This window comes from Oncorhynchus keta, chromosome 17 (genome assembly GCF_023373465.1).
Source record: "Oncorhynchus keta strain PuntledgeMale-10-30-2019 chromosome 17, Oket_V2, whole genome shotgun sequence".
Classification (NCBI taxonomy): domain Eukaryota; kingdom Metazoa; phylum Chordata; class Actinopteri; order Salmoniformes; family Salmonidae; genus Oncorhynchus; species Oncorhynchus keta.
This window is the reverse complement of record NC_068437.1, coordinates 19,324,090-19,351,682: the sequence shown is the minus strand read 5'-3', so window position 1 is coordinate 19,351,682 and position 27,593 is coordinate 19,324,090. Positions and strand designations below refer to the sequence as shown.

The following is a 27,593-nucleotide window of genomic DNA, read 5'->3' as shown; positions in this document are numbered from 1 at the left end:
ACACTCCTGACCTGCAAACCCATATTTAATTTCAGAATTGGTCAAAATTAGGTTAGGGTCAGGGTTAAGGGTTTGGTTAAGGTTAGGGATAAAGTACGTTTTGGATTTTGATTAGTCGTTGTGCAGGTCAGTTTCCTTTTGAGTCTCCCCTTTGGTCAAGTGTGGCGTCTACGTGATGCGATACTATTTTCACCCTGAGTTTGCCGTGGCGCTGTGAGGTTTGAGGAACAGTTCTACCGTAGAGGATGCATCTCTTGCTGTTTATGTCTCTCTCTCTCTCTTAGCTTGTTATCTAGTTATCTATCTAATGCTAACAACATGAAGCAGTGTTGAGAAAACACGATTCATGTTCAGAACAAATGTTCCAAGCTTGCCTCATAATCGCATTTTATTGACTGCCCCAAGACTGTAACTAACAAACGTTATTCCCGCATTTGATAATCTGATCGTTTTTGTAGCTAGATAGCATAACGTTACTGGCTTGACAAATTCACAACAAGCAACAGGTGAGTAACGTTGTTGTTGTTAGACTCCAAATTAAATCATGTTTAGCTTCCCGAACACAAGCGAGCAAGTTCTGACTGTTTAGTTAACGTTAGTTTGTATGTAACGTTTCGCCCAACGGGTAGGATTAAATGCAAAGAAATAAAATGAATTGAACCGGTCTACCCATTCAAATAAATAATTCGTCCGTTCTAGTCATTTATAACTATGCATTTCAAAACGTTTTTAATCAAACACGAGATGTTTTAGGTTTGGTTATAGTGAAACACGTAAATTCGGGTCATTATTTTGACAGTTCGTTTTGGGAAAGTTATATATTTTGTTATTTCAGGAGTAAACCTCGCTCTTTCTACCCCTAGTGGTTCAACTCTACCATTGAAATCGTGATGTAGAGGCATCTCAAGGTCGGGGTTCGGTATGAAATACTACACACCTTCTGCTGACGCGTTCCACACAACTGGGAACTCGGAAAAAACGAGGTCAAAATCATGAAGACAGACTTCAGGTTGGAAAGTCGAGTTGGATCAAAACGATTTCCCAGTCGGAGTTCGTTTTTGGGCTAGTGAATGACTAGCTACAGATTGTACGCTAGATAATGTGATATAACCAAATATTCTTGGTGACCATTACTGGGTGGCAGGTAGCCCAGCTTGTTAGAATGTTGGGCCAGTAACCAAAAGGTTCCAAGTTTGAATCTCCTCACTGACAATGTGATACATTTGTCGATGTGTCAATTCCCTACATCCTAATTGCTCCAAAGTCGCCATTGATAATGGCAGACCCTGGCTGTGACCCCACTTCAAGGAGAGTTGGGATATGCAAAAACACATTTCCAATTCACACGTGTATAATACACACTTGTACATGTGTAGTTGGATAAATATAAGCACCCACCAAATTATTATTATAAATAAACGCCCGCTATAGCTTAAAAAAAACAGCGATAACTCAAAGATATTAAATCTATGTTTTGTACCGTGCAAGGGGGTTCATCACCATCTTAGCTGCTGCACATCTAGAGCATTTCCCAGCATCTTTGCAGGAACTAGGGTGTAGTCGTTTCTATGCGTCACAGCCATGTGTAGAATTAAATGTCTGCTCGTCACAATGCGACCAAAATAAATATCTACACACATACAAGAGACATATCTCACCCAATAAAAAACCTGGATTTAATATCTTTCTGAATTGTCTATGTTTTTTGTAGAACCACCTGCAATTGGAAACTGACATTTCTAAGATACTTCATTCTCGATTCGGTGAAAAAAGTATCGCTAAGAACAGGTTAGTTATAAAAATCTATGGCGGTGGTTTGTATGGGGCTTTCCTGTAACAGCCAATAATGGACACCACAAATCTTTGGTTATATCACATTATCAGGCATACAAATCTGTAGCTAGTGAACAACATTACATCTGGGGTGCGTTCAGTATGACAGAACGATATTCAAAGTTGAATTAAACAGAAACAGTTCTATACAGAAGGACCAGGAGTTTAGCAATTTCAAATGACCACATCTTGCCACATCCACCAAATGGGAGCAAATGTACTTCAAAGGCTGTTAAAAAACAGTGCAAGCTGTTTGGGGGAAATGTGTCATTCAGTACTACAAACTGTCACGAAACGAAGCGTTAAATCGAACTAAGGGCAGCCCAGGGGTGTATTCATTAGTCGGACACTATTGCAAAACATTTTGCACCAAAACAAGATGATTTGCAATGGAAACCTATTATATTCTAGAAATTACCTGTGTGATATGACAATGCTGATAAGCTGTTGCACTTTCAAATGAATTGTGTATTGATTTAATTGTTTTGTATTACCTCTTTAACTAGTTGCCATACAGAGAGATTTGTGATGTAGCTACCAGTTGGTGGGAGTTGGCAACAATCAAACAATGGAAGATGATTCCCCGACTCTGAAACCCAGGCGCATCCAGAACCAGAATGTGGTCCATCGACTGGAGCGGCGGCGGATCTTCTCTGGCCGGGCTGCAGCCCACTGGTACCGCGGGCGCTGCTTCCACCAGAACCTTTTCCCAAACTTCACTGTGGTAAATGTAGAGAAGCCTCCCTGCTTCCTACGTAAGTTCTCCCCAGATGGACGCTGCTTCATAGCCTTCTCCTCTGACCAGACCTCCCTGGAGATCTATGAGTACCAGGGCTGCCATGCGGCTGAGGATCTGCTGCTGGGGCAGGATGGGGAGACCCTGGCCAACGGCAATGACCAGCGCTCCCTCAACATCCGCGGCCGCCTCTTTGAGCGCTTCTTTTCCCTCCTGCACGTCACTAACGTGGCCTCCAATGGAGAGCACCTGAACCGAGAGTGCAGCCTGTTCACTGATGACTGTCGCTATGTGATCGTGGGCTCAGCGGTCTACGTGCCCGAGGAGCCCTCTCCACACTTCTTTGAGGTGTACCGCAACAACGAGTCTGTGACTCCCAACCCCCGCTCTCCTCTGGAGGACTACTCACTGCACGTCATTGACCTGCACACTGGCCGGCTTTGTGACACCAGGTCCTTTAAGTGTGACAAGATCATCCTCTCGCACAACCAGGGACTCTACCTCTACCGTAACATACTGGCTGTTCTTTCTGTTCAGCAGCAGACAATCCATGTCTTTCAGGTGTATAATCTCAGCCTGCCTCATCCTCTGTACCCTATGCTTACCTGGTAGTGAGATTACAACGTTAAACCATCTTGATTGAATGTTTTTCTGAAATTAAATGAATGTTTTTATAGTTCTGATGTCATCCTGTAGGTGACATCAGAGGGGTTGTTTCTGGACGTGCGGACCATCGGTCGTTTCTGCTACGAGGACGACCTCCTGACTCTGTCTGCGGTGTACACTGAGGCCCGGGCCGAGGGCCAGCCAGGCTTCTCCCGCCTCTACAAGGAGAAGACCATCAACTCCCTGAAGCACAGACTACTGGTCTACCTGTGGAGACGGGCTGAGAAGGACGGCAGTGCCACCGCCAAGCGACGCTTCTTCCAGTTCTTTGACCAGCTGAGACAGCTGAGGATGTGGAAGATGCAGCTGCTGGATGAGCACCACCTCTTCATTAAATACACCAGCGAGGATGTGGTCACCCTGCGAGTCACTGATCCCTCCCAGGTACACCTAATTAAGGATCTCTAGTGGTAATTTGCAACCAAATTATTTTTGGCAGGGGATAAGAGCTAGGCAGGGGATAAGAGCTAGCCAGGGGATAACAGAGCTAGGCAGGGGATAACAGCTAGGCAGGGGATAACAGAGCTAGGCAGGGGGGCCTGTCCCACCTGTATAATGGTAGTGCTTTACACTGTTTCCTCTATCTGGAAATCTACTGTCTGCAATTGATTGAATTAGTTCTTCTATATCCTACATAAGGGGACTGTTGATTAGTAACAAAATCAAATGTTATTTTTATTTTACCTTTATTTAACTAGGCACGTCAGTTAAGAACAAATTCTTATTTTCAATGACGGCCTAGGAACAGTGGGTTAACTGCCTGTTCAGGGGCAGAACGACAGATTTGTACCTTGTCAGCTCGGGGGTTTGAACTTGCAACCGGAAGTTTGCAAATGTTATTTGTCACATGCCTAATACAACTGGTGTAGACTTTACTGTGAAAGGCTTGCTTATGAGTCCTTCCCAACGATTCAGAGGGGGAAAAAACAAACACATAAAAGAGTAAAACGTATATACAGGAAGTACCAGTACCATATCAATAAGCAGAAGTACAAGGTATTTGAGGTAGATATGTACATGAAGGTAGGGTAAAGTGACTAGGCATCAGGATAGATGAGTAAAATAAAGAACAGCAGATTAGCAGCAAATTATGAGTGTAAAAGTGTGTGTGATGTGTGTGTTGTCGGTATGCGTTTGTGTTATGTCAATGTAATGTGTGAATGAGTTTGTTCATGGTGTGTGTTTATATAGTCAAGTGAGTGTGTATATATAGTCTAGTGAGTGTGTGTATATATAGTCTAGTGAGTGTATATTTCGTGTGTATATATAGTCTAGTGAGTGTGTATATAGTGTGTGTATATAGTATAGTGAGTGTGTATATAGTGTGTATATATAGTCTAGTGAGTGTGTATATATAGTGGGGCAAAAAGTATTTAGTCAGCCACCAATTGTGCAAGTTCTGCCACTTAAAAAGATGAGAGGCCTGTAATTTTCATCATAGGTACACTTCAACTATGACAGACAAAATGTGAAAAAAAATCCAGAAAATCACATTGTAGGATTTTTAATGAATTTATTTGCAAATTATGGTGGAAAATAAGTATTTGGTCAATAACAAAAGTTTATCTCAATACATTGTTATATAGCCTTTGTATAGAGGTTACAGGTCTGTGAGAGCCAGAAATCTTGCTTGTTTGTAGGTGACCAAATACTTATTTCCTGTGTTTCAAGTCAAAGTAAAACGGTTGGAGACTCAAAAACCACCGCATCCACCCAAGCGTTCTTCTCTTTAGCCCTATGCATCCAGGTGAGTGGGGCATGGTCACTGATGAGGGTGAAGTGGCGCCCCAGCAGGTAGTATTTCAGGCTTTCTAGAGCCCACTTTACTGCCAGCGCCTCTTTCTCAACGACTGCGTAGTTGGTTTCCCAAGGTTCCAGCTTCCTGCTTAAAAACAGGATGGGGTGTTCCACCCCTTCTACCTCTTGGGATAGCACTGCTCCCACGCCGACCTCTGAGGCATACGTCTGAACTACAAACTCTTTCTCAAAGTCTGGTACCACCAGCACTGGATTACAGCAGAGAGTCTCCTGTAATGTCCTAAATGCTTTGGTGGCCCTTTCATCACATTTGACCATGTTTGGCCCTCTGGCTCTAGTCATGTCGGTGAGTGGGGCGGCCACTGTGGCATAAATTGGGATGAACTTCCAATAGTAACCGGTCAGCCCTAGGAAGGCTCGAACCTGCTTCTTATTTACTGGTTTCGACCATTCTCTAATTGCCTCCACCTTCTTACGTTGGGGTTTGATTAACCCTCTTCCCACGGTGTATCCCAGATACTCTGATACCCCACATAACACTTGGCAGGGTTTGCCATAAGCCCTGCCTTTCTAAGGGCGTCTAACACCGACTGTATGTGTTATTCCCAATCTGGGCTGTAGATCCCCATGTCATCTAAATAAGCTGTGGCATATGCTTGGTGCGGTTTTAGGACCTTGTTCATGAGCCGTTGAAAGGTGGCTGGGGCCCCGTGTAAGCCGAATGGCATGACAGTGTGTTGAAACAAACCGTCAGGGGTTGCAAAGGCTGTCTTTTCTTTGGCCCTGGGGGTCAGAGGAATTTGCCAGTACCCTTTTTTCAGGTCCAGGGTCGTAATGTACCGAGCATTACCAATTTTCTCCAGTAGTTCACCTACTCGGGGCATGGGGTAGGCATCAAACTTGGAGATTTCATTTACCTTCCGAAAGTCGTTACAGAACCGCAAAGACCCATCGGGCTTGAAGACCATCACAATTGGGCTAGACCTCTCACTATGTGACTCCTCGATCACTCCAGCTGTCAACATTTTCTCTGTCTCTGCTCTAATCGCGGCCTGTCAAGCCTCGGGTACCCGATATGGCCTCATGCTCACTTTTCTCCCTGGTAAGGAAAAAATATCATGAGCCGTAACCTCAGTTCGGCCGGGTACCTCTGAAAACACATCTGTTTTTCTCGATCAGGGTCTTTACTTCCTGTACTTGTGCTGGGGACAGAGTATGTGAAATATTTTCTTCGGCTGTCTCCTGAGTGTGTGTGGGGTATGTGACCATTAGTGTTTCTCTCTCCATGCTTTTAACAGGTTTATGTGATCGATCTGTTCCTGGGCCGTCGACCTGGCTGTCGGATCCGATAATTAACGTCTCCTATTCTCTCCAGTACTTCATATGGTCCTTTCCATGTGGCTAGTAGTTTGCACTCTACCATGGGGATCAGCACTAACACCTTACCTTATCTCCCGGTTAAAATTCCCTCAGGGCCGCTGGTGCTCTTGTGCTTGGCTCATGTGCTCTCGGACGATGGGCATGACTGTGGCTATCCTGTCTTGCATTGCCGTGACGTGCTCTATGACACTAGTATACGGGTGGATTGGTGCTCCCAGGTTTCCCAGGTGATGTCTAAGATTCCCTGGGGGTGCCTCCCATATACCAGCTCAAAGGGAGAAAACCCCAGCGAGGCTTGAGGAACCTCTATAATGGGAAACATCAGATACGGCAACATGCAATCCCAGTTTTTCCCATCCTTATCGATTACCTTCCTGAGCATTGACTTCAGGGTCCTGTTGAATCTCCGAACCAGCCCGTCCGTCTGAGGATGGTAAACCGATGTCCTCAACTGTTTCACCTGCCACAATTTACAAAGGTCCGCCATAATGCGGGACATAAAGGGGGTCCCCTGGTCAGTAAGGATCTCCTTTGGAACCCCTACCCTGGTGAACAAGAGCACTAATTCCGTGGCAATATTTTTGGAAGCCATCGTCCGAAGGGGAATGGCTTCTGGGTAGCGAGTGGCATAATCTAGAATGATGTATTGGTGCCCTCTGGCAGATTTGGGTAGTGGGCCCACTATATCCATTGCTATCCTCTCAAATGGCATTTCGATTATGGGGAGTGGCATTAACATGCTTCTAACAGCTGGTCCGGGGAGCTGTTAACTGACACTCCTGGCACTCACCACAATGCCGAGCCACTTCAGCCTGAATTCCTGGCCAGTAAAACCTCCTTACAATCCGGTCTCAGGTTTTATCGATACCAAGATGTCCACCCAGAATGTGCCCGTGTGCTAGATCCAGTACTGTCCTCCGGTACCGGGTGGGGACCAACAACTGTTCAACCACATCAACCCCTATTTTTGATACCCTGTACACCAAACCCTTATTCATAATGAAGTGGGGAAAACTATTAGGCATCATCCCATCATTTATGGGAGTACCATCTACGACCTGCACGTCTGCTCTGGCTTGCTGCAGGGTTGGATCCTGGTTTTGGTCTGTCCCAAAATTAGTCAAGGACCCTGCCAGGTCTGCTGGCTCTAGATTGTCGTCCTCTGGATTCAGATCGACCCCAGCCCCACTAGTACCGGGCTGCCACTTCATCCTCATCCTCCCCTACTAGCACCTGTGAGGTTGGCCCCTGGGAGACCTCTTTTCTTGGCCTTGGTTGAAGACCCCATGCTTCTTCCTGCTTGGTCAGGGTTGTTGGCTTCTCAAATATGCCATTATTTTGGCCTAACTTCGCAAAGTTAGGAAAGTATTTACCCAATATTACATCCTATGGCATCTTTGGGACCAGGCCGACCTCATAATCCGGCAGACCGTCCTCTGTTTGTATGCTCACTAAGGCTGTGGGGTACAGACGCGTATCCCCATGAATGCATGTAACACTGATATCCTGACTTGCATCCAGTTTATAAGTTGGCACTAGGTTTGCAACAACCAGGGTTAGCATACTGTATCCGCTACGGAGCCACAGTCAAACGACCACCCCTCATCACTGTCATCACTGTCAAACGCTCCCTAAAACACTTCTGTGAGCAGGCCTTTCTAATCGACCTGGCCCGGGTATCCTGGAAGGACATTGACCTCATCCCGTCAGTTGAGGATGCCTGGTCATTCTTTAAAAGTAACTTCCTCACCATTTTAGATAAGCATGCTCTGTTCAAAAAATGCAGAACTAAGAACAGATATAGCCCTTGGTTCACTCCAGACTTGACTGCCCTCGACCAGCACAAAAACATCCTGTGGCGGACTGCAATAGCATCGAATAGTCCCCGCGATATGCAACTGTTCAGGGAAGTCAGAAACCAATACACGCAGTCAGTCAGGAAAGCTAAGGCCAGCTTCTTCAGGCAGAAATTTGCATCCTGTAGCTCCAACTCCAAAAAGTTCTGGGACACTGAAGTACATGGAGAACAAGAGCACCTCCTCCCAGCTGCCCACTGCACTGATGCTAGGTAACACGGTCACCGCCGATAAATCCATGATTATCGAAAACTTCAACAAGCATTTCTCAACGGCTGGCCAAGCCTTCTGCTTGGCTACTCCAACCTCGGCTAACAGCTCCGCCTCCCCCCCGCAGCTACTCGCCCAAGCCTCCCCAGGTTCTCCTTTACCCAAATCCAGATAGCAGATGTTCTGAAAGAGCTGCAAAACCTGGACCTGTACAAATCAGCTGGGCTTGACAATCTGGACCCTCTATTTCTGAAACTATCCGCCGCCATTGTCGCAACCCCTATTACCAGCCTGTTCAACCTCTCTTTCATATCATCTGAGATCCCCAAGGATTGGAAAGCTGCCGCAGTCATCCCCCTCTTCAAAGGTGGAGACACCCTGGACCCAAACTGTTACAGACCTATATCCATCCTGCCCTGCCTATCTAAGGTCTTCGAAAGCCAAGTCAACAAACAGGTCACTGACCATCTCGAATCCCACCGTACCTTCTCCGCTGTGCAATCTGGTTTCCGAGCCGGTCACGGGTGCACCTCAGCCACGCTCAAGGTACTAAACGATATCATAACCGCCATCGCTAAAAGACAGTACTGTGCAGCCGTCTTCATCGACCTTGCCAAGGCTTTCGACTCTGTCAGTCACCATATTCTTATCGGCAGACTCAGTAGCCTCAGTTTTTCTGATGACTGCCTTGCCTGGTTCACAAACTACTTTGCAGACAGAGTTCAGTGTGTCAAATCGGAGGGCATGCTGTCCGGTCCTCTGGCAGTCTCTATGGGGGTGCCACAGGGTTCAATTCTCGGGCCTGACTCTTTTCTCTGTATATATCAATGATGTTGCTCTTGCTGCGGGCAATTCCCTGATCCACCTCTACGCAGACGACACCATTCTATATACTTCCGGGCCGTCCTTGGACACTGTGCTATCTAACCTCCAAACGAGCTTCAATGCCATACAACACTCCTTCCGTGGCCTCCAACTGCTCATAAAAACGCTAGTAAAACCAAATGCATGCTTTTCAACCGTTCGCTGCCTGCACCCGCACGCCTGACTAGCATCACCACCCTGGATGGTTCCGACCTTGAATATGTGGATATCTATAAGTACCTAGGTGTCTGGCTAGACTGTAAACTCTCCTTCCCGACTCCTATCAAACATCTCCAATCGAAAATCAAATCTAGAGTCGGCTTTCTATTCCGCAACAAAGCCTCCTTCACTCACGCCGCCAAACTTACCCTAGTAAAACTGACTATCCTACCGATCCTCGACTTCGGCGATGTCATCTACAAAATTGCGTCCAACACTCTACTCAGCAAACTGGATGCAGTTTATCACAGTGCCATCCGTTTTGTCACTAAAGCACCTTATACCACCCACCACTGCGACCTGTATGCTCTAGTCGACTGGCCCTCGCTACATATTCGTCGCCAGACCCACTGGCTCCAGGTCGTCTACAAGTCCATGCTAGGTAAAGCTCTGCCTTATCTCAGTTCACTGGTCACGATGGCAACACCCACCCGTAGCACGCGCTCCAGCAGGTGTATCTCACTGATCATCCCTAAAGCCAACACCTCATTTGGCCGCCTTTTGTTCCAGTTCTCTGCTGCCTGTGACTGGAACGAATTGCAAAAATCGCTGAAGTTGGAGACTTTTATCTCCCTCACCAACTTCAAACATCTGCTATCTGAGCAGCTAACCGATCGCTGCAGCTGTACATAGTCTATCGGTAAATAGCCCACCCATTTTTACCTACCTCATCCCCATACTGTTTTTATTTATTTACTTCTCTGCTCTTTTGCACACCAATATCTCTACCTGTACATGACCATCTGATCATTTATCACTCCAGTGTTAATCTGCAAAATTGTAATTATTCGCCTACCTCCTCATGCCTTTTGCACACAATGTATATAGACTCTCTTTTTTTCTACTGTGTTATTGACTTGTTAATTGTTTACTCCATGTGTAACTCTCTGTTGTCTGTTCACACTGTTATGCTTTATCTTGGCCAGGTCGCAGTTGCAAATGAGAACTTGTTCTCAACTAGCCTACCTGGTTAAATAAAGGTGAAAAGGTAAAAAAAAAATACTGCCGGAATCCAGCAGTGCTTCAACCTCTTTCCCGTCAACCTTCACCCTGCACATATGTTTGTTTCTTGATCTTTCAAGTACAGTGGTTACAACAGGACATGCATACCATATATCATCTTCTTTTTCACAGAGGTTACATTGCATTGGCTCTTCTTTAATAGGGCAGTAGGCTGCAATATGTCCTGGTTGATTACAATTGTAACAGATAATAGGGTTTCGGGGGGGAGACCCCTAATATATAGTGTGTATATATAGTCTAGTGAGTGTGTGTGTGTGTGTGTATATATAGTCTAGTGAGTGTGTATATATACACTGCTCAAAAAAATAAAGGGACACAAAAACAACACAATGTAACTCCAAGTCAATCACACTTCTGTGAAATCAAACTGTCCACTTAGGAGGCAACACTGATTGACAATACATTTCACATGCTGCTGTGCAAATGGAATAGACAACAGGTGGAAATTATAGGCAATTAGCAAGACACCCCCAATAAAGGGAGTGGTTCTGCAGGTGGTGACCACAGACCACTTCTCAGTTCCTATGCTTCCTGGCTGATGTTTTGGTCACTTTTGAATGCTGGCGGTGCTTTCACTCTAGTGGTAGCATGAGACGGAGTCTACAACCCACACAAGTGGCTCAGGTAGTGCAGCTCATCCAGGATGGCACATCAATGCGAGCTGTGGCAAGAAGGTTTGCTGTGTCTTTCAGCGTAGTGTCCAGAGCATGGAGGCGCTACCAGGAGACAGGCCAGTACACCAGGAGACGTGGAGAAGGCCGTAGGAGGGCAACAACCCAGCAGCAGGACTGCTACCTCCGCCTTTGTGCAAGGAGGAGCAGGAGGAGCACTGCCAGAGCCCTGCAAAATGACCTCCAGCAGGCCACAAATGTGCATGTGTCTGCTCATACGGTCAGAAACAGACTCCATGAGGGTGGTATGAGGGCCCGACGTCCCCAGGTGGGGGTTGTGCTTACAGCCCAACACCGTGCAGGACGTTTGGCATTTGCCAGAGAACACCTAGATTGGCAAATTTGCCACTGGCGCCCGGTGCTCTTCACAGATGAAAGCAGGTTCACACTGAGCACATGTGACAGTCTGGAGACGCCGTGGAGAACGTTCTGCTGCCTGCAACATCCTCCAGCATGACCGGTTTGGCGGTGGGTCAGTCATGGTGTGGGGTGGCATTTCTTTGGAGGGCCGCACAGCCCTTCCATGTGCTCGCCAGAGGTAGCCTGACTGCCATTAGGTACAGAGATGAGATCCTCAGACCCCTTGTGAGACCATATGCTGGTGCGGTTGGCCCTGGGTTCCTCCTAATGCAAGACAATGCTAGACCTCATGTGGCTGGAGTGTGTCAGCAGTTCCTGCAAGAGGAAGGCATTGATGCTATGGACTGGCCCGCCCGTTCCCCAGACCTGAATCCAATTGAGCACATCTTGCACCACAGACTGTCCAGGAGTTGGCGGATGATTTAGTCCAGGTCTGGGAGGAGATCCCTCAGGAGACCATCCGCCACCGCATCAGGAGTATGCCCAGGCGTTGTAGGGAGGTCATACAGGCACGTGGAGGCCACACACTACTGAGCCTAATTTTGACTTGTTTTAAGGACATTACATCAAAGTTGGATCAGCCTGTAGTGTGGTTTTCCACTTTAATTTTGAGTGGGACTCCAAATCCAGACCTCCATGGGTTGATAAATTTGATTTCCATTGATAATTTTTGTGTGATTTTGTTGTCAGCACATTCAACTATGTAAAGAAAAAAGTATTTAATAAGAATATTTCATTCATTCAGATCTAGGCATAAGTATTTGATCACCTACCAACCAGTAACAATTCCGGCTCTCACAGACCTGTTAGTTTTTCTTTAAGAAGTCCTCCTGTTCTCCACTCATTACCTGTATTAACTGCACCTGTTTGAACTTATTACCTGTATAAAAGACACCTGTCCACACACTCAATCAAACAGACTCCAACCTCTCCACAATGGCCAGTATCAAAGAGCTGTGTAAGGACATTAGGGATAAAATTGTAGACCTGCATAGGGCTGGGATGGGCTACAGGACCATAGGCAAGCAGCTTGGTGAGAAGCCAACAACTGTTGGCGCAATTATTAGAAAATGGAAGAAGTTCAAGATGACTGTCAATCACCCTCGGTCTGGGGCTCCATGCAAGATCTCATCTCATGGGGCATCAATGATCATGAGGAAGGTGAGGGATCAGCCCAGAACTACACGGCAGGACCTGGTCAATGACCTGAAGAGAGCTGGGACCACAGTCTCAAAGAAAACCATTAGTAACACACTACGCCGTCATGGATTAAAATCCTGCAGTGCACGCAAGGTCCCCCTGCTCAAGTCAGCGCATGTCCAGGCCCGTCTGAAGTTTGCCAATGACGTTCTGGATGATCCAGAGGAGGAATGGGAGAAGGTCTTGTGGTCTGATGAGACAAGAAGAGAGCCTTTTGGTCTAAACTCCACTCACTGTGTTTGGAGGAAGAAGAAGGATGAGTACAACTCCAAGAACACCATCCCAACCGTGAAGCATGGCGGTGGAAACATCATTATTTGGGGATGCTTTTCTGCAAAGGGGACAGGGCGACTGCACCGTATTGAGGGGAGGATGGATGGGGCCATGTATCGCGAGATCTTGGCCAACAACCTCCTTCCCTCATTAAGAGCATTGAAGATGGGTCGTAGCTGGGTCTTCCAGCATGACAACGACCCGAAACACACAGCCAGGGCAAATAAGGACTGGCTCCGTAAGAAGCATCTCAAGGTCCTGGAGTGGCCTAGCCAGTCTCCAGACCTGAACCTAATAGAAAATCTTTGGAGGGAGCTGAAAGTCCGTATTGCCCAGCGACAGCCCCGAAACCTGAAGGATCTGGAGTAGGTCTGTATGGAGGAGTGGGCCAAAATCCCTGCTGCAGTGTGTGCAAACCTGGTCAAGAACTACAGGAAACGTATGATCTCTGTAATTGCAAACACAGGTTTCTCTACCAAATATGAAGTTCTGCATTTCTGATGTATGAAATACTTATGTCATGCAATAAAATGCAAATGATTTACTTAAAAATCATACAATGTGATTTTCTGGATTTTTGTTTTAGATTCCGTCTCTCACAGTTGAAGTGTACCTATGATAAAAATTACAGACCTCTACATGCTTTGTAAGTAGGAAAACCTGCAAAATCGGCAGTGTATCAAATACTTGTCCTCCCCACTGTATATAGTTTAGTGAGTGTGTGTGTATATATAGTGTGTATATATAGTCTAGTGCGTGTGTATATATAGTCTAGTGAGTGTGTATGTAGTGTGTATATATAGTCTAGTGAGTGTGTATGTATTGTGTATATATAGTCTAGTGAGTGTGTATATATAGTCTAGTGAGTGTTTTTATAGTCTAGTGAGTGTGTGTATATATAGTCTAGTGAGTGTGTTTTTATAGTCTAGTGAGTGTGTATATATAGTCTAGTGAGTGTGTATATATAGTCTAGTGAGTGTTTTTATAGTCTAGTGAGTGTGTATATATAGTCTAGTGAGTGTGTTTTTATAGTCTAGTGAGTGTGTATATATAGTCTAGTGAGTGTGTTTTTATAGTCTAGTGAGTGTGTATATATATATAGTCTAGTGAGTGTGTATATATAGTCTAGTGAGTGTGTTTTTATAGTCTAGTGAGTGTGTATATATAGTCTAGTGAGTGTGTTTTTATAGTCTAGTGAGTGTGTTTTTATAGTCTAGTGAGTGTGTATATATAGTCTAGTGAGTGTGTTTTTATAGTCTAGTGAGTGTGTTTTTATAGTCTAGTGAGTGTGTATATATAGTCTAGTGAGTGTGTTTTTATAGTCTAGTGAGTGTGTATATATAGTCTAGTGAGTGTGTATATATAGTCTAGTGAGTGTGTTTTTATAGTCTAGTGAGTGTGTTTTTATAGTCTAGTGAGTGTGTATATATATATAGTCTAGTGAGTGTGTATATATAGTCTAGTGAGTGTGTTTTTATAGTCTAGTGAGTGTGTATATATAGTCTAGTGAGTGTGTTTTTATAGTCTAGTGAGTGTGTTTTTATAGTCTAGTGAGTGTGTATATATAGTCTAGTGAGTGTGTTTTTATAGTCTAGTGAGTGTGTTTTTATAGTCTAGTGAGTGTGTATATATAGTCTAGTGAGTGTGTTTTTATAGTCTAGTGAGTGTGTATATATAGTCTAGTGAGTGTGTTTTTATAGTCTAGTGAGTGTGTATATATAGTCTAGTGAGTGTGTATATATAGTCTAGTGAGTGTGTTTTTATAGTCTAGTGAGTGTGTTTTTATAGTCTAGTGAGTGTGTATATATATATAGTCTAGTGAGTGTGTATATATAGTCTAGTGAGTGTGTTTTTATAGTCTAGTGAGTGTGTATATATAGTCTAGTGAGTGTGTTTTTATAGTCTAGTGAGTGTGTTTTTATAGTCTAGTGAGTGTGTTTTTATAGTCTAGTGAGTGTGTATATATAGTCTAGTGAGTGTGTTTTTATAGTCTAGTGAGTGTGTTTTTATAGTCTAGTGAGTGTGTTTTTATAGTCTAGTGAGTGTGTTTTTATAGTCTAGTGAGTGTGTATATATAGTCTAGTGAGTGTGTATATATAGTCTAGTGAGTGTGTTTTTATAGTCTAGTGAGTGTGTTTTTATAGTCTAGTGAGTGTGTATATATAGTCTAGTGAGTGTGTTTTTATAGTCTAGTGAGTGTGTTTTTATAGTCTAGTGAGTGTGTATATATAGTCTAGTGAGTGTGTTTTTATAGTCTAGTGAGTGTGTTTTTATAGTCTAGTGAGTGTGTTTTTATAGTCTAGTGAGTGTGTTTTTATAGTCTAGTGAGTGTGTATATATAGTCTAGTGAGTGTGTATATATAGTCTAGTGAGTGTGTTTTTATAGTCTAGTGAGTGTGTATATATAGTCTAGTGAGTGTGTTTTTATAGTCTAGTGAGTGTGTTTTTATAGTCTAGTGAGTGTGTATATATAGTCTAGTGAGTGTGTTTTTATAGTCTAGTGAGTGTGTTTTTATAGTCTAGTGAGTGTGTTTTTATAGTCTAGTGAGTGTGTTTTTATAGTCTAGTGAGTGTGTTTTTATAGTCTAGTGAGTGTGTTTTTATAGTCTAGTGAGTGTGCGTAGTGTCAGTACAAGATAGTCAGTGCAGATAGTTCAGGTACCATTAATTGATTATTTAGCCACCTGGCTGTTGTAGGCAGAACACGTTGGAATAGGATTCTATTGCATTGACACACTACTCAGACCGTACTCTACATAGACCAGTGCATCATAACCAATCAGCTCAGTAGGCCTATATGCAAATAGACCATTGCCATATATGGATCTATGCCATTTACTTTGATCTGGACTGTCTTTACAGCTGTGGTCGTGAGTAGATGCGCTTGTTTTGAGATCAAAGCAACAGCTGCATGTAGCCACGTGTGCACATTTTGTTCATATCCTTTGCTAGTTAGTGAGTTATTAGCTCAGTTATAGATCATTTGTTGTCAGCAATAGGAGAGTGATTGCTTCCTACAAGAGCACGAAATGTGTGTACATTTCTAGACATCTTTGAAAAGTGAGTCAGGTAAAGAGCTCTTTTTATGTGTTAAGGGGGCAGTGTTGTATTTTGAGACAGGCTTGAATAAACTAAGTAGCCAATAGGCAGAGGGGAGCATAATGTGTCTGATTCTCTGTAATAATGGTATGGGAATAATAATACATTTTATTTTATTTTGTAAAGTGGTTTCTTGCATCAAACAACACCATTTTCAGTCACCTCATTGTCTAAATGACAAGTGGATAAGCAGGTTAATGTCAAGCCCTGCATGTTTTTTTCACAAGTCTCATGGAATGTAGTCCTATTCATTGATAGAACAGCTATTTCCATGATAAAATGTTATGAGATGCATTTTCTCCATTGTTTTTGATGGTAGGCCACTATGGTAGGCCTACATGATGATCAAATTGCCACAGTAGCCTACTTGGCCACTTATAAAACTGTAACTTAAAGCGGGTACAGCCTGTGTTCACAGTAAAACTGTAACTTAAAGCGGGTACAGCCTGTGTTCACAGTAAAACTGTAACTTAAAGCGGGTACAGCCTGTGTTCACAGTAAAACTGTAACTTAAAGCGGGTACAGCCTGCGTTCACAGTAAAACTGTAACTTAAAGCGGGTACAGGAATTCATGCAACATATCTTGACATGCCTTTGACATCGGGGCGGCAGGGTAGCCTAGTGGTTAGAGTATTGGACTAGTAACAAATTTGTTTACATCTCTGTTAGTAATCCGTCCACCTGACAGGTGTGGCATAACAAGAAGCTGATTAAACAGCATGATCATGACACAGGTGCACCTTGTGCTGGGGACAATAAAAGGCCACTTTAAAATGTGCAGTTTTGCTCATCACCCTGATAGCTGATGAGACTGAGGAGTATTTCTGTCTGTAATAACGCCCTTTTGTGGGGGAAAAACTCATTCTGATTGGCTGGACCGGGCTCCCAAGTGGGTTGGCCTATGCCCTGGGACCTTATTAATCAATATTGTGTAGAAGCTATTCTAAGACTTCACATGACTGGATGGGGTTGCAGCTGTGGTTGGCCTATGCCCACCCACAGCTGCAACCCTATCCAGTCATGTGAAGTCTTAGAATAGCTTCTACACAATATTGATTAATAAGGTCCCAGGATCCAGTTGCTGAGGGAGTGGTTCAGTCCCAGAGCTTGGATGGGACTATGGTGTTGAATGCTGAGCTGTAGTCTATGAACAGCATTCTCACATACCGTAATTTCCGGACTATAAACCGCTACTTTATTCCCACGCTTTGAACCTTGCGGTTTACACAATGACGCATCTAATTTATGGATTTTTCCCGCTTTCACAAGATTCATGCCGTCAAAATAATGTGACGTAAATCGAGCGTGCTCAAACTTCCCATCATTCTGATTACGGTAGTAATTTTGTCACCCTCATCATGGCAAAGACACGGAGAAATGCATATGATGCAGCTTTCAAGTTGAAGGCGATCGATCTGGCTGTTGGAAAAGGAAATAGAGCTGCTGCATGGGAGCTTGGCCTTAATGATTCGATGATAAGACGTTGGAAAGCAGCGTGAGGAACTGCGTGAGGAACTGTGCAAAAAGACAACAAAAGACAACAACAGCTTTCAGAGGGAAGAAAAGCAGATGGCCCAAAGTATTTGCAGCCACTCGACATCAGTGTAAATCGTGCATTTAAGGTGGCGCTCCTTGTTCAGTGGGAGGCTTGGATGACAAGTGGGGAGAAATCCTTCACTAAAACGGGCCGCATGCGAAGAGCAACTTATGGTCAATTCTGCCAGTGGGTCCTGACAGCGTGGAGCATTGTCAAAAAATCCACTATCATCAACGGGTTTCGAAAGGCTGGACTGCTGCGTGTTGAAGGGGCAGCATGAGCTCAGCGGGGTATTTGCCTCCGGATGAAAGTGACGAGAGCGACAATGAAAACGATCTAACATCGGATGAAGCAATTCTGAGGCTATTCAACTCCGACACCGAAGGAGATGACTTCAGTGGTTTCAGTGAACAGGAGGAGGAAGATAGTGACCAATGACTTTCTTGGTAGGCCACTTTAATTTTTGTTACAAGCCGTGTTTTGTTTAAAGGCTGTGTAAAGTTCATTTGTTTCAATGTACCGGTAGGCACCTGCGGCTTATAGACATGTGCGGCTTATTTATGTACAATACATATTTTTTCATAATTCAGTGGGTGCGGTTTATATTCAGGTGTGCTTAATAGTCCAGCAATTATGGTAGTTATTTCCCCTCTTGTCCAGGTGGGAGAGGGGCAGTTTGAAGTGCAATTGAAATTGCATCATCTGTGGGTCTGTTGGGGCTGTATGCAAATTGGAGTGGTTCTAGGGTGTCTGGGATGATGGTGTTGATGTGTGTCATGACGAGCTTTTCAAAGCAATTCATAATCATAGATGTGAGTACTACAGGGCGATGGTCATTTAGGAAGGTTACCTTGGAGTACTTGGGGAACTGGGACAATGGTGGTCAGTTTGAAACATGTTGGGATTGCAGACTGGGACAAGGAGAGATTGAAAATGTCCCTGAAGGCACTTGCCGGCTGGTCTGCGCATGCTTTGTGAACGCACCCTGGTATTCCGTCTGTGATTGTTAATCTGTTTAAGCATTTTGATCACATTGGCCATGGAGAGCTGGTTGACATAGTTATGCGGACAAACCTGGGCTTGCACGCAAGGCAATGTTATATTCCTCGAAGCGAGCATAAAAGGCATTTGGCTCGTTTGGGAGTTCTGCATAGCTGGGCAACTCATGGCAGGGTATCCCTTTGTAATCCTCTATCTGCGAGCCCTGCCACATACGACGAGCGTCTGAGCCGGGTTAATAGAATTCCACCTTCCTCCTATACTGTAGGTCGGGGCTCATGCTCAGTCTCTATTGCGTAGAAAACGTATTCTGATTTGAAATATTGATTCTGTCTCCGAGTGCAGCTATATTTCAAATATGATTTCTTGCTAATGCGAAAGTGCATATCCTTTTAATTCCTAACTTCATATCTGCCTGCTCTTCTCTCAGCCCTCATTCTTTGTGGTGTACAACATGGTGTCGACAGAGGTGTTGGCGGTCTTTGAGAACACTTCTGACAAACTTCTGGAGCTGTTTGAGAACTTCTGTGACCTGTTTCGGAACGCTTCGCTCCACAGCGAAGCTGTTCAGTTCCCCTGCTCAGCCTCCAGCAACAACTTTGCACGGCAGGTTCAGAGAAGGTATTGTTGGTCGAGGAGGGAGGCTTACCAGAGGGCTAACATGAAAATAACTCCATACTGTGTGACACAATCCAAAGGCTAGTAAATTGAACCGATTTAGAGGAATTAGCATCTAAAAAGTATTCCTTCGAATTGTTCTGCTAAGTGACTATGAAATTACACCTTTTTTGTCCCATTGACAATGTGAATTCCTACTGTTTATCCCTCCTGGTCAGGTTCAAAGACACCATAGTTAATGCAAAGTATGGCGGTCACACTGAGGCGGTGAGGAGGCTGCTGGGACAGCTGCCCATTAGTGCTCAGTCCTACAGCAGCAGCCCCTACCTGGATCTTTCCCTGTTCAGCTACGACGACAAGTGGGTATCTGTGATGGAGCGGCCCAAAACATGTGGAGACCACCCCATCCGGTAACATTGGCAAGATAATGCTGATTTCTAAAATGTGTTTGTCTGTCAAATAAACATTTGTGTGTTGTGCCCTGGTAGATAATACATTTAATCAATCAATTCTACCCTAAAACGGTCAATTAATAGAACCGGTGTTTATTTGCTTGTGTGTGTGTTGAAGATATCAGTCATTCAGAGCGAGATAGAGCTCCTCTTGGATTCCACCGGAGCAGACTGGCAAAATGAGTGAATGCATAATTCCACTTTTTTTTGACCAGGCGTGTATTAAAGACGAGCATTCATTGTTATTATTAGCTAAACTGTGAAACGATGCCCAGACATTATAAGAGGCCGGGCACTTAATGTTTAATGGAAGTTTTATGGTAAACTCTCTTGATATTGGAAGTATTACATTTGTTTGGAAATGTAAACTACATATAAGTACATTATATGACAACTTTTGGTATACCTGTGTGTTCTTAGATCCTGCTTTTTTTTTTAGATACTGCGAGATTCTGGCAATTAAACCCTTCTACTTATACAGAGTTGGATGAACTCGTGGATACCCTTTTTGTCTCTGCGTGCAGTATGAAGAAAGTTGGGTAGTTTCGCTAGCCAATGCTAACTAGCATTAGCGCAATGACTGGAAGTTTAAAGGTATACTAGCATATGCAAAAATATGAAAATATCTAAGAACTAAGATATCTTGCTTGTTAAAGAAAAGAAATGAATCCACTGTGTTGACTGCGTTTTGGGGATTCTCCAATGCATAATCTAGCATACCTGTAGACTTTGTCATTGCGCTAATGCTAGTTAGCATTGGCTCGCAAGACTATCTCTAACTTAATTTAGACTGCACACAGAGACATAACATGGTTTCCACTATTTCATCTGACTGGGTAAGTATAGAAATCTCATTTTATCCCTTGCATTTGAAAAAGCTTAGACTGTGTTTTTCTTATTAACTCTGTAGATTTTATGCTCGGGACTCTGGATTGCTGAAGTTCAAGATCCAGGCAGGCCTGCTGAGCCGGCCCATTAACCATGCCGTCCGGCGGCTGGTGGCCTTCACATTCCACCCCTTTGAGCCGTTCGCCATCTCAGTACAGAGGACCAACGCTGAGTATGTGGTGAATTTCCATATGCGGCACGTCTGTGTATGAGAGGAAAGCAGTGGACTAGACCTGGAGAACTGTGTAGAGCAAACAGCGGCTATTCTGCCTTTTCCTCTCCCCCTAGTGTGAGGAACAAAATAAGACTGGACTGTGGGAGGATCCAGTTGAAGTGGAAATGGGGAGCTTGGGATTGGGGGGGGGATTCCTTTCAAGACCAAATATGTTTTGGCTTGCTCTCAAAATCGGCTTTTCCATATCACCACATACCTTTGTTTTTGGTCAAATGTTATTCTTAGACATGTATTTTTATTTTGTGTTTTATTTCAATAAGTGATTTAATCATTGATTGTGATTCTTTAAGGTTATTATGAATATTTTGCTACAGTAAAAGCTATTTTTCATAATATGCTTTGCGGAGTGGACCTAGTTATTAGCCTGATTGCTCCCTTGTAGCTCAGGGGCCTCATTTATATAACCGTTCTACACTAAATATCTGTGTGCGGCATTTCTGAAAAGATTGCGCACATACAAAAATATATGTATGTTTCCAGTTAGCTTTGGGACACAACATTGTGAGACACAGTCTTTATATTGGTTGCACTCCCTGAGATGTGCATCGTTCTAGGGGGTGGTGACGGAAAATAACCCTAACACAATTTAGCTGGCTTCACCAAAACATTACGTTTCCTTTAAAGAAAACCATATGTATAGTCTCTAGAAAATCTACTTACTAGAAGTAAAGTGAAATGTGTCACTCGCTATCAAATAAACATCTGAATCCAACTTTTGTTCAAACCACACCATATTCCTGCTGTGTAAACAGTGTTAGATTTTGTGGTAGGAAGTCTCACATGAAGGTCTAATGGCAGCCCGCTGTCTAATTTCGCAGGAATATGGTGTGGTTTGGACAAAATTTGGATTCTGACGTTTATTTGACACAATTCACTTTACGTCTGGTAAGTAAAGTCCCTGGAGCAGGGTTCTCCAACCTGCTAACATGAGAGCTACTTAAAAAAATGAACTTTTTTTTTTTTTAACATGTCATGAGTTACTCTTTTCTTTTTATAGCATTCAAATAAGCACATTCTTCTCCTCTCCCCTGCAACTCTTCCCAGGTCCTTAGTGTACAAGAGAAAGTAGTGCATGTTCTTTTGTCAATATACCTGGTAAAATAATGGTTAATAAACAACTGAGTGGGGCCCTATAAAATAATGTTTTCCCTCAAATTCTGTTTTATATTTTCCCAAGTTGTTTTCTGAGTTTTATTTTTCCTGGTTTTAGATTGTTTTAATGTACTCTCAAAATTGCAATTGTTTATAGAGAAACAACGAACTTTGATGTTCTGAGTCAATGTAAATGATTAAATCACATCTGAAGACCATTTTGTTTAAGGTCTGGAAGTAATTCTACTTGAATTGTGCATCTGGCCCTTTAATTGCGCATCTAGTGAATGAGGGGTGTGCTGGTCTGGAAATGGTTCTGTACTGCTGCTGCTCATTTCATGGCAAAGTTAGCAAATAACAAATAATACATACAAATTATATACATACTCGTGATATACTTCTGCCAGGTAAGCCTATTCTGCGGATAACATTTAATTGACGGTTTTGGAGAAAGTATTAATGTCAACCCACAAGACGGTTATCACATCAACTGGCTACACACAGAGTGATAGACAAACGAGCGCACCACACAGACAAGACAGGGCAATATTGCTGGAAATTAATTGGCCGATATTGTTAGGTTGAGCTTTATATGCCAATAGTCGCTAACCAGGGATGGGATCATGTTGCGTTGATTAGGTAGTAGCTAGGAACTTGGGGTGTCGGATTTGTTTATGACAGTATGCAGTGGAACACTGAAAATTGCGAGTACTTTCACATGTTGTGCCAACCACCAGAACGATGGACATTTCAGGGAGTCCAACCAAGACTCCCGCTGTTGTGTCCCAAAGTTAGTTTCCAGTTATAAATCAGACCCCTTCGTAAACTGCGCGCGTGAACGAGCATTAAAACGGCATATAAAACACCCACCATTCGCCTTTTTATAGCGACAATAACACCATTATTTGCTGTATACTTTGGACGTATTGGAATTAGGCCAAAGTCGTTTCTAAAGGAAATAGCAATGGCTAACTTGATCGAATGTTTTTGGAGGTGACGGCAGAATATGACACTTGCAGTGACATTTGCAGTAGGCCTAGGCTATCTGACAGACAAAACGTTTCTGAAATACAAAAACAATTGCAAATTGCTGTGGACCTGTACATCGATCGTTTGTGAATTTAATAGGGCCTAATGTTGGCATGTAGTTTTTCTCGAACATATATGCTGCACTGCCCGCGAATGCTGAAACATTGTCTACTTTGTGCTAGCCATACACACTTCAACGAAACATATACATTGTCTGTTCACCTGTTAAATTCTACTGTATGTTATAATCCACGATTCCTTTCTGATGCATGGGGCAAAATACTTGAAATAATAGCCTATCTAATTGGCCCAATTAAATGAGAGATACATATGGTAATTTGTTGAGGCAATGGCTACTTCGGGAATATGCACCCGTAGCCAGAAAAGGTGAGGAATTTATTCTACAATGGTATGGAAATAATATGTATGCTATTATGTTTATAAATGAAATATTGCCTACTCGCGAAGTATGATATTAGAGTATTCAGACTTAAGCTAAGGAAGTATCCAACCTACATTCCACCGTTAAACAACTGCGCTCTGGATCGGATGGCATACAGCGAAATACTACTGTGAAGTGGGTCCAATTAAACGAGAGATGGGACGAATGGTGTCCTAGATGTAGGCATATAGGGTACCTCGTGAGTATGAAACCATCACAGAAAAGGTGATGAATTTATTATGCAATGATCATGGGTTTGAATAAATTATAGCCTAGCAAATAGAGGCCTATTTCTAATTATACTGAACAAGAATATAAACGCAACATGCCAAATTGTCAACGATTATACTGAATTACAGTTCATAGAAGGAAATTAGTCAAATGAAATAAATTCATCAGATCCTTATGTATGGATTTCACATGACTGGGCGCTGGCGCAGCAATGGGTGGCCCACCCACTGTGGAGCTAGGCCCAGCCAATCAGAATGATTTTTTCCCCCACAAAAAGGCTTTATTACAGATGGAAATACTCCTCAGTTTCATCAGCTGTTGTGGTGGCTGGTTTCAGACGATACCGCAGGTGAGAAGCCAGATGCGGAGGATCATGGCTGGTGTGCTTACATGTGGTCTGCGGCTGTGAGGCCGTTTGGACGTACTGCCAAATTCTCTCAAATGATGTTGGTTTATGGTAGAGGAATGAACATTCAGTTCTCTGGCAACAACTCTGGTGGACATTATCCCAATTGCACGCTCCCTAAAAACTTGAGACGTCTGTGGTATTGTGTTGTGTGACAGAACTGCACATTTAAGAGTGGCCTTTTATTGTCCTCAGCACAAGGTGCACCTGTGTAACAATCATGCTGTTTAATCAGCTTCTTGATATGTCAGTTGGATGGATTATCTTGGCAAAGGAGAAATGCCCACTAACGGGAATGTTAACAAATTTGTGTACAACGTTTGAGAGAAATAAGCTTTTCTTTTGTATGGAAAATGTCTGGGGTCTTTAATATGGCTCATGAAACGTGGGACCAACACTTTAATTGTTGCGTTTATCTTTTTGTTCTGTATATTTTAGAATGCAAAAATAAATTAACAGCAAATGATTGCATCTTGTTATTATGTCCATCATATCCCCCATTTGCACAAAATACTGGGCTACTTGTCTGGTTGCAATGCAATACTTTAACCACTAGAAACTGCATATGCATGGTCTAAGTTTGCGGGAAGGTGATTCTCACGGCAAGTTCAGTTTTTATAAATGCCAACTTGTGCATGAAAACTGGAGCACACATGTTTTGGGGTATAATTTGTAGGTACGCACAGTTGATAAATGAGGCTCCAGGTCATGTTAAGTTAGCTTTAACCCATTTGTAATGCATTTCCCTCTTTTTGAAGTACACATTTAAGACAATGGTTGTATTCACACCACTTAGTTAGCTACTGTATGTTGCTAACCTAGTTCATATTAGAATTGAAATACCACAAATAATGTGTCTTCTACAGGTATAATGCCCTTTTTCTTAGTAAATACCACAGACAAAAAGTCAACATTTCTTTAAATGCTTTAATCATTTAGCACACTTATCCAGAGTGACTTACAATTCGTGCATTCATCTTAAGATAGCTAGGTGAGACAACCACAATATCTCAGTTATAGTAAGTGACATTTTCAGTGAAGAGGTAGGGTTTGATGTTTTCAGAAGATGCACGGACTCTGCTGTCCTAATGTCAGCGGAAGCTCGTTCCAACATTGGGGCGCCAAGACAGAGTAGAGTCTTTAATTTTTTTTTTTTTTTTACATTGAACCTTTATTTAACTAGGCAAGTCAGTTTAAGAACAAATTCTTATTTACAATGACGGCTTACAGCCAAGTATGAATACTTTTAAAAGGAGGGTACTACTGTAGTGCACTCATAGCTGTAGCCGTATTTTGAATACATTTAATATGCTATTTACAGTTCAGCAGATGGTATTACCAAGAACAAATTCAATTTGTAGGTACAGTTTTTGTGCTGCTTTATCTCAGGTTGCTGTTGGCACCATTGGGAGTGTGCAGCCATGCTAGTAATTTCCCCAAGGTGTATGCATTTGACCTAACATATCTTGCTCGTTAATGGGAAAAAAACGGGGAAAAAACATATCTTGTGAGGTGGCTGCATTCTTGGATTCGCCATTCTTGGGATTCTCTGCCTGTAGGAAATGTGGAGTGAACAGTCTCGGTTGAGCAGTGGAATAAGAGGTGTGATTTGACTGTAACTTTCTGTGGGGGTGGGAGTGGGAGTATGTCTGTGTACATGTACACTACATAATCAAAAGTATGTGGACAGCCCTTCAAATGAGTGTATTCGGCTATTTTAGCCACACATGTTGCTGACAAGTGTATAAAATCGAGCACACAGCCATGCAATCTTCATAGACAGACATTAGCTGTAGAAAAGCCCGTACTGAAGAGCTCAGTGACTATCAACCTGGCATCGTCATAGGATGCCACCTTTCCAACAAGTCAGTTCGTCACATTTCTGCCCTGCTAGAGCAGCTCCGGTCAACTGTATTGGAAACGTCTAGGAGCAACAACAGCTCAACCGCAAAGTGGTAGGCCACTCAAGCTCACAGAACAGGACCACCGAGTGCTACTGCCAATAGTCTGTCTTTGGTTGCGACACTCACTACCGAGTTCCAAGCTGCCTCTGGAAGCAACGTCTGTCAGAACTGTTCTTCGGGAGCTTCATGAAATGGGATTCCATGGCCGAGGAGCAGCGCACAAGACTAAGATCACCATGAGCAATGCAAAGTGTTGGCCGGAGTGGTGTGAAGCTCGCTGCCATTGGACTCTGGAGCAGTAGAAATGCGTTCTCTGGAGTGATGAATCACGCTTCACTTTCTAGCAGTCCGAGGGACGACCCTGGATTTGACGGGTAAAAGGAGAATGCTACCTGCCTGAATGCTAGTGCCAACTGTAAAGTTTGATGGAGGAGGAATAATGGTCTGGGGCTGTTTTTCATGGTTCGGGCTAGGCCCCTTAGTTCCAGTGAAGGGAAATCTTAATGCTACAGCATACAATGACATTCTAGACAATTTTTGTATTTACAACTTTGTGGCAACAGTTTGGGGAAGGCCCTTTCCTGTTTCCACATGACAATGCCCCCATGCACAAAGCAAGGTCTATACAGAAATGGTTTGGCGAGGTCGTTGTAGAAGAACTTGACTGGCCTGCACAGAGCCCTGACCTCAGCGATTAGCCAGTGCTAATCGCCCAATATTAATGTCCAACCTCACTAATGCTGTTGTGGCTGAACGGAAGCAAGTCCCTGCAGCAATGTTCCAACATCTAGTGGACATTTTTTCCCAGAAGAGTGGAGACTGTTATAGCAGCAAAGGGGGGACCAACTCCATATTAATGCCCATGATTTTGGAATTAGATGTTTGATGAGCAGGTGTCCACATATTTTTGGCCATGTAGTGTATCTCCTTTCTCATATAATTCAGTCATAATGATACTGCAGAAAAACGGAACCAAAAAGACAAAAAAAAAATGCAATCAGCTCAGTTTTTCACAACAGGGAAAAAGTGAAATTTGCAGGGCACTTGATTGAGAACATGAAATGGCAGAGATTATGTGTGATTGCATTATTCACCCATTTCCCCCTTTTTTATGATGATTTTTTTATCAAGCTCATCTATCACAGAAGGCTTCTTTCTACAACATAGATTTATCAGTGAAGTGAAAGAGGTGATGACATTCATGTCCACTAACATTCATCAGATGTGTTCTGTACTGTTCCCACCTAAGCACATCTCAAGGTTAAATGCCTCTGCGTTGATGGTCTATGGACTCAAATGGAGAAAAATGCAAATTGTGGTAACAGCCAGGCTTTATTCCAGAATACAAAGGTGTGTCCAGGTGCATTGGTTCATTCACTGATCGATTTCAACTTGAGTCAGGGCTGAAATATTTAAGCCTACAGTATGAATAACTCAGTGTATTTGGCAGATAGGTGAGCGTTACAGTAGGCTTCGACGTCTTTCTAAACCTATAGCGTGGTGCTCCTTAATGTCCAAGCTCATTCTTCAGTAAGAAATCATTCCTGAAACATATCTTATTAACCAAATGTAAGAATACATGCATTAATCATAAATGTGATGCCCAGCTGGT

At 43.3% G+C, this 27,593-nt stretch overlaps 1 protein-coding gene across 2 annotated transcripts; it reads left to right on the top strand.

The window, feature by feature from the left end:
* Window positions 1-220: 220 nt before the first annotated feature.
* Window positions 221-22,187, top strand: det1 (DET1 partner of COP1 E3 ubiquitin ligase). 2 transcript variants are annotated; one of them, XM_035790893.2, is made up of 7 exons: window positions 221-506; window positions 864-1,009; window positions 2,340-3,130; window positions 3,266-3,619; window positions 19,115-19,305; window positions 19,521-19,712; window positions 20,665-22,187. In XM_035790893.2, exons 3-7 carry the CDS (start codon window positions 2,402-2,404, stop codon window positions 20,852-20,854), a joined length of 1,656 nt encoding a protein of 551 aa, XP_035646786.1. In that variant the 5' UTR covers window positions 221-506; window positions 864-1,009; window positions 2,340-2,401; the 3' UTR covers window positions 20,855-22,187. The 2 variants fall into 2 exon arrangements, with proteins under 2 accessions (XP_035646786.1, XP_035646787.1); XM_035790894.2 differs by lacking the exon at window positions 864-1,009.
* The last annotated feature ends 5,406 nt before the right edge of the window (window positions 22,188-27,593 follow it).

Bases quoted from the DNA above. Each gene is read 5' to 3' on its own strand.
- det1 (XM_035790894.2), top strand. From the start codon at position 2,402: ATGGAAGATGATTCCCCGACTCTGAAACCCAGGCGCATCCAGAACCAG. The intron at 3,131-3,265 runs GTGTATAATCTC...GTCATCCTGTAG, and splicing joins AGACAATCCATGTCTTTCAG to GTGACATCAGAGGGGTTGTT. The intron at 19,306-19,520 runs GTATTGTTGGTC...CCTCCTGGTCAG, and splicing joins GCACGGCAGGTTCAGAGAAG to GTTCAAAGACACCATAGTTA.